The 7131-nt window shown below is 51.5% G+C and overlaps 1 protein-coding gene across 1 annotated transcript in view; it reads right to left on the bottom strand.

Moving 5' to 3' along the window:
- Positions 1 to 3148: 3148 nt before the first annotated feature.
- Positions 3149 to 7131, bottom strand: part of csf3b (colony stimulating factor 3 (granulocyte) b) — a 4395-nt gene continuing 412 nt past the window's right edge. Inside the window, exons 2-5 of the mRNA XM_030130706.1 lie at positions 6558 to 6718; positions 6371 to 6481; positions 4437 to 4568; positions 3149 to 4333 (exon numbers count right to left, since the gene is read on the bottom strand). Of these exons, the coding sequence (XP_029986566.1) occupies positions 4139 to 4333; positions 4437 to 4568; positions 6371 to 6481; positions 6558 to 6718 (599 nt within the window). The 3' untranslated portion in view covers positions 3149 to 4138. The remainder of the gene's footprint in view (positions 4334 to 4436; positions 4569 to 6370; positions 6482 to 6557; positions 6719 to 7131) is intronic.

The raw sequence follows: 7131 nt of genomic DNA, 5'->3' as shown, positions 1-7131 counted from the left end.
ACTGAGGTCCACCAGCAGAGGACACCAGAGGATGGACAGAGGAAAAACAGAGGAAAGAGAGAGGATGAACAGAGGAAAGAGAGAGGATGAACAGAGGAAAAACGGAGGAAAGAGAGAGGAAAGACAGAGTAAAAACAGAGGAAAGCGAGAGGAAAGACAGAGGAAAAACAGAGGAAAGAGAGAGGATGAACAGAGGAAAGAGAGAGGATGAACAGAGGAAAAACGGAGGAAAGAGAGAGGAAAGACAGAGTAAAAACAGAGGAAAGCGAGAGGAAAGACAGAGGAAAAACAGAGGAAAGAGAGAGGAAAGAGAGAGGAAAAAAGGAGAAGCAGCGCAGGAAAGAGCAGGAGCAGCGCAGGAACTGAGGTCCACCAGCAGAGGACGCCAGAGGATGAACAGAGGAAAAACAGAAGAAAGAGAGAGGAAAGAGAGAGGAAAAACAGAGGAAAGAGAGAGAAAAAACAAAGGAAACAGAAGAAAGAGAGAGGAAAAACAGAAAAAACAGAGGAAAAACAGAGGAAAGAGAGAGGAAAAACAGAGAAAAAACAGAGGAATAAGAGGAAAGAGAGGAAAAACAGGAGAAAAAGAGGAGAAACAGGAACACGTTTGTCTTTTCCTCTGTTCTGTTCACATGGAAACAAAAGGATTAAAAATAAACTGTTACAAACTTTTCTCTCAGACTCTGATTCTTCTGTTCTTCAGACGATCCCTCCTGTTTTGATCAGTGTATGTGGGCGGGGTTTAGTATGATAATATCAGTGTATGTGGGCGGGGTTTAGTATGATAATATCAGTGTATGTGGGCGGGGTTTAGTATGATAATAGTATTTCCAGTGGAAGTGGGAGGGGCTGAACTCCACTGAGGGTGTGGTTGGACGGTGGAAGGAGTACTGGGAGGATCTGCTCCGTCCACTGTCACGTCTGCCATGGAGGAAGCAGAGGCTGAGGTCTGAGGTGGACTGGTCCAGGTCTCAGAGGTGGACTGGTCCAGGTCTCAGAGGTGGACTGGTCCAGGTCCCAGGTGGTTGGACAGAGCACCGGGGGCTGGATGAGGTCCACCCTGTGTCCCTTCAGTCTGGATGTGCAGGACTGTCCTGGTGGACTCGTCTCTGTAACATGGCGTGGCAGTCGGGGACAGTCCCTCTGGACTGGCAGACCGGGGTGGTGGTCCCCCTTTTTAAGAAGGGGACCAGGATGTGCTCCACCCACGGGGGATCCCACTCCTCAGCCTCCTGGGGAAAGTCTATTCCAGGTACTGGAGAGGAGGATCCGACCCATAGTCCAACCTCGGATCCAGGAGGAACAATGTGGTTTTGGTCCTGGTCCTGGTCCTGGAACACTGGACCAGGTCTACACTCTCCATCGGGTGCTCGAGGGTTCATGGGAGTTCGTCCAACCGGTCCACACATGTTTTGTGGATTTGGAGAAGGCGTTGGACCGTGTCCCTCGTGGTATCCTGTGGAGGGTGCTTCAGGAGTATGGGGTCCGGGGTCCTCTGTTAAGGCCAGTCCGGTCCTTGTATGACCAACAGACAGGAGCCTGGTTCACAGTCAGTCAGACCTGTTCCAGGTCCATGTGGACTCCTGCAGGGCTGCCCTGTGGCACCGGTTCTGTTCATCAGTTTTATGGACAGAACTTCTATGTGCAGCCAGGGGCCGGAGGGGGTCCGGTTTGGGCCGGAGGGGGTCCGGTTTGGGGACCACAGGATTTCATCTCTGCTTTTTGCAGATGACGTTGTCCTGTTGGCCTCATGGAACCTGGACCTTCAGCGTGACCTGGGGCGGTTTGGACTGGGATGAGGATCAGCACCTCCAAATCTGAGACCATGGTTCTGGACCAGATAAAGGTGGTCTGCCCTCTGTGGGTCTGTGGAGAGTCTTTGACCTCAGTGGAGGAGGTTCAGTATCTGGGTCTGGTTCACAGTGAGAGAAGGATGGAGGTTCAGATTGACAGGTGGGTGGGTGGAGGTTCAGACTGACAGGTGGGTGGGTGGAGGTTCAGACTGACAGGTGGGTGAGTGGGTGGAGGTTCAAATTGACAGGTGGGTGGGTGGAGGTTCAGATTGACAGGTGGGTGGGTGGGTGGAGGTTCAGATTGACAGGTGGGTGGGTGGAGGTTCAGATTGACAGGTGGGTGGGTGCAGCATCTGCAGTGCTTGTATGGGTCTGTTGTGGTTCAGAAGGAGCTGAGTCCAAAGGAGAAGCTCTGGATTTACCCTCAGTCTACGTTCAGACCCTCACCTGTGGTCCTGACCTGTGGGTCAGGACCCAAAGGACCAGATCCAGGATACAAGCGGTCCAAATGAGTTTCCTCTGTAGGTGGGTGGGTCCACCCTTAGGGACAGGGGGAGGAGCTCAGAGCAGGGCCGCTGCTCCTCCACATCCAGAGGAACCAGCTGAGGTGGATCAGACATCTGGTTCAGACCCTCCTGGACTCCTCCCTGGGGAGGTGTCCTGGGCATGTCCTGCCGGGAGGAGGAGTCTGAGGAGGGGAGGAGTCTGAGGAGAGGGAGGAGTCTGGGCATCGCTGCTTAGACTGTTACACCTGCGACCCGGCCCCAGATAAGAGGAAGAGAATGAATGATGGAGGTGGGCGGGGTTTATTATGATAATATCAGTGGATGTGGGCGGGGTTTAGTATAACAATATCAGTGTAATTGGGCGGGGTTTAGTATGACATATCAGTAGATGTGGGCGGGGTTTAGTATGACATATTCGTGGATGTGGGCGGGGTTTAGTATGACATATCAGTGGGTGTGGGCGGGGTTTAGTATGATAATGTCTGTGGGTGTGGGTGGGGTTTAGTATGATATTATCAGTGGATGTGGGTGGGGTTTATTTTGATGTGGTTAGTGGACATGGGCGGGGTTTGTTTCATCCCTCCCTCTTCTCCAACTCCACCCACTGGTTCAGGACACAGAGTCCTGGTCCTGGTCCTCGTTCTGGGTCCTGGTTCATATTAGGTCTAGGATCAGAATCAGAATCAGAACCAGGACCAGGACCAGAACCAGAACCAGGACCAGGACCTGTGCAGATCCAGATGATCCCAAAACCATCCACCACAGAAAAGCTTCAGTGACATGAACTGAAACCAGAGAAGTCCGAAAATAAAAAAATACAAACAGATTTATTCAGAAAAACGGAGGAAATCAACAAAAGAATCCAATCTGTTATAAATAAACAATAAATAACAGGAACCACTCAGTCTCTGATAAATAAAGCAGGTCCATCTGATCCAGACCCACATTAAACCAGGTCCATCTGATCCAGACCCACATTAAACCAGGTCCATCTGATCCAGACCCACATTAAACCAGGCCCACATTAAACCAGATCCATCTGATCCAGACCCACATTAAACCAGGTCCATCTGTTCCAGACCCACATTAAACCAGGTCCATCTGTTCCAGACCCACATTAAACCAGGTCCATCTTTCCAGACCCACATTAAACCAGGTCCATCTGATCCAGACCCACATTAAACCAGGTCCATCTGATCCAGACCCAGCGCCAGTGGCAGGTTCAGACTTGCCACATTCCACCCAAAGCATGCTGGGATTGTTCTGGTCCGACACACACACACACTGATGTGGGCGGAGCCACACCTGAACCAACTGGAAAAACCTGGTCCTCGGCTCAAGTCCTGATCCAGTCCAGCACCAGAGTCTAAACGTCCCAGCGGGGTCAACATCCAGTCCATGTTCCAGTGTGTGTGTGTGTGGGGGGTGTCACAGGGGGTCACAGGTGGATCACATGGGGGTCATGGGGGGGTCACACAGGATCACATGGGGGTAACAGGGGGTCACATGGGGGTCATGGGGGGTTAGTGTTCTTGATCCTCCAGACCAGATGGACCTCCTGGACCAGACCGTGGTGCCCCTCCCCCTGATGAACCCCTCCTCCTGTGTCCTGGGGGGGGGGGGGGGGGTATCCAGACCCTCAACATTAAACCCAGACCTTCACTCTGGCACAATCCCGCAGATCTGAGCCTGTGCTCCGCCCCCATCTTTAACCCCGCCCTCAGCGTCTGGTGAATCTCAGCAGAACACCTCCAAAGAAAATTCACCGTCGTCACGAATGGGCGGGGCCTGCTGCATACCTGGTGGGCGGGGCTTACTGCGTCCCCTGGTAGGCGGGGCTCACTGCGTGGCTGGCGGCCTGTAGGCGGCCACGCCCCTCAGACTGCGCATCAGGTCGTGACAGTGCGAGCGCAGCTGCGTCAGGGTTAGGTGGGCGGCCACCTGCGCCTCGTAGTTGCCATGGAGACGAGAGGCCAGGTCCGGAGCGGGAGGAGGAGGGGGGGTGGCGGCGCCGGTGCGCGCTGACACGGACATCTGAAACAGAGACGGGGGGGGTGAGTGGGAGTGCAGAACTGAGGCACCGACCCGGGTCGGGCCTTGGGTACCGGCCTTGGGTACCTGGTGGGTCTTTGGGTACCTTGTGGATCTGGGCCTGCAGGTCTCGGAGGTCGGCTCGGAGGTCGCTCAGTCCGCTCACCCGGCCCGACAGATCTCCCAGAAGCCCCTGGTACAGCTGAGAGCCCGCCCACATGCGGCTAAGACTCACGTCCTGCAGGGGGCGACAGACACAGCACAGTCAGAACCAAAGAACCCAGAACCAAAGAACCAAAGAACCCAGAACCAAAGAACCCAGAACCAAAGAACCAAAGAACCCAGAACTTAAGAACCCAGAACCAAAGAACTAAAGAACCCAAAACCAAAAAACCAAAGAACCCCCGAAACCCAGAACCAAAGAACTAAAGAACCAAAGAACCCAGAAACAAAGAACCTTCTGGTTCAGAACCTCATCCCATCGGATATGGTTCTGAACCTGGACCCATGGGTTCTGGTTCTGATTCTAGGTCTGGTTCTGGTTGTGGTTCTGTTTCTGAACCTCAAAGCATCGGTTCTAGTTCTGGTTCTGGTTCTAGTTCTTGTTCTGGTTCTAGTTCTGGTTGGGGTTCTAGTTCTGGTCATGGTTATGGTTGTAGTTCTAATTCTGGTTCTGGTTCTGGTTCTAGTTCTACTTTTGGTTCTGGTTGTAGTTGTAGTTCTGGTTCTGGATCTACTTCTGGTTCTAGTTCTGGTTGTAGCTCTAGTTCTGGTTGTAGTTCTGGTTCTGGTTGTAGTTCTAGTTCTGGTTCTGGATCTAGTTCTGGTTGTAGCTCTAGATCTGGTTCTGGTTTTAGTTCTGGTTCTAGTTCTGGCTCTGGTTGTGGTTCTCATTCTAGTTCTGGTTCTAGTTCTGGTTGTGGTTCTGGTCCTGGTTCTGGTCCTGGTTTTGGTCCTGGTTCTAGTTCTGGTTCTAGATCTAGTTCTAGTTCTGGTTCTAGTTCTAGTTCTAGTTCTGGTTCTGGTTCTGGTTCTGATTCTAGTTCTGGTTGTGGGTCTAGTTCTAGTTCTGGTTCTAGTTCTGGTTGTGGTTCTAGTTGTAATTCTAGTTCTGGTTTTGGTTCTAGTTCTAGTTCTGGTTCTGGTTCTGGTTCTAGTTCTTGTTCTAGTTCTAGTTCTAGTTCTGGTTCTAGTTCTAGTTCTGGTTCTGGTTGTGGTTCTAGTTCTAGTTCTGGTTCTAGTTCTAGTTCTAGTTCTGGTTCTGGTTCTAGTTCTTGTTCTAGTTCTAGTTCTAGTTCTGGTTCTAGTTCTAGTTCTGGTTCTGGTTGTGGTTCTAGTTCTAGTTCTGGTTCTAGTTCTGGTTCAAGTTCTGGTTCTGGTTCTAGTTCTGGTTCTGGTTCTAGTTCTAGTTCTGGTTCTAGTTCTAGGTCTAGTTCTGGTTCTTGTTCTAGTTCTAGTTCTGGTTCTAGTTCTGGTTCTAGTTCTAGTTCTAGTTCTGGTTCTGGTTGTGGTTCTGGTTCTAGTTCTAGTTCTGGTTCTGGTTCTTGTTCTAGTTCTAGTTTTGATTCTGGTTCTAGTTCTAGTTCTAGTTCTAGTTCTGGTTGTGGTTCTTATTCTAGTTCTAATTCTGGTTCTAGTTCTGGTTCTAGTTCTAGTTCTAGTTCTGGTTCTGGTTCTAGTTCTAGTTCTAGTTCTGGTTGTGGTTCTAGTTCTAGTTCTGGTTCTGGTTCTGGTTGTGGTTCTAGTTCTAGTTCTGGTTGTGGTTCTAGTTCTAGTTCTGGTTCTAGTTCTAGTTCTAGTTCTGGTTGTGGTTCTAGTTCTAGTTCTGGTTCTGGTTGTGGTTCTAGTTCTCGTTCTGGTTGTGGTTCTAGTTCTAGTTCTAGTTCTGGTTGTGGTTCTAGTTCTAGTTCTGGTTCTGGTTCTAGTTCTAGTTCTGGTTGTGGTTCTAGTTCTGGTTCTAGTTCTAGTTCTGGTTCTAGTTCTAGTTCTAGTTCTGGTTGTGGTTCTAGTTCTAGTTCTGGTTCTGGTGGGTGTACTGACCAGTGTGAATCGTTCAGACAGTGGTTTCAGGACCGGTGCCTGGGGGATGCCTAGCTCCGCCTCCATCAGCTGCAGATTGGCCGTCTGGCTCTGGGGGTCGAAGGTCAAACCCTGAAGAGGAGGAAACACAGGTGAACAAACAGCCAATCAGAGTCCAACAAAGGGGACGGCGGGGGCGGAGCTTCACCTCTGTGTCCACGGCGGCGGCGTGGACTGTCGGGAGGTCCTTCAGGATCTTCTGGACCAGGGTCTGGGCCCGGTCCGCCTCCTCCTTTAATGGGGACGAGACCGGAGCGGACTGGACCAGAACCACCAACAGGAAGTAGTACAGCAGGACCAGGACTGGACCTGGAACAGAACCGGACCAGGGTCAGCAGGGGCACCACCAGACCACTTCAACACCAGAACCAGGACTCTACAAGGCCCACCTGATCCAGACCCACAAGGCCCACCTGATCCAGACCCACAAGACCCCTGAACAGGGTCTGGACCAGGACAGGATCTGGATCAGGACAAGATGTGGACCAGGACAGGATCTGGACCAGGACAGGATCTGGACCTGATGGTTCTGAAGGAGTTGAGCTCAGATTGAAAATGTTCAGAGATAAAAAACATGACTGGACCGGGTCAGAGGTCCGGGTCTGAGTGTGGACCAGGTCAGAGGTCCGGGTCTGAGTGTGCTCCAGGTCTGAGTGTGGATCGGGTCAGAGGTCCGGGTCTACAGATGAACTCTGTGGACCTGTTCAGACCTCTCTCTAGTG

This window comes from Sphaeramia orbicularis, unplaced genomic scaffold (genome assembly GCF_902148855.1).
Source record: "Sphaeramia orbicularis unplaced genomic scaffold, fSphaOr1.1, whole genome shotgun sequence".
Classification (NCBI taxonomy): Eukaryota; Metazoa; Chordata; class Actinopteri; order Kurtiformes; family Apogonidae; genus Sphaeramia; species Sphaeramia orbicularis.
Note: the sequence above shows the minus strand (reverse complement) of the source record. Positions and strands in the feature narration are given on the sequence as shown.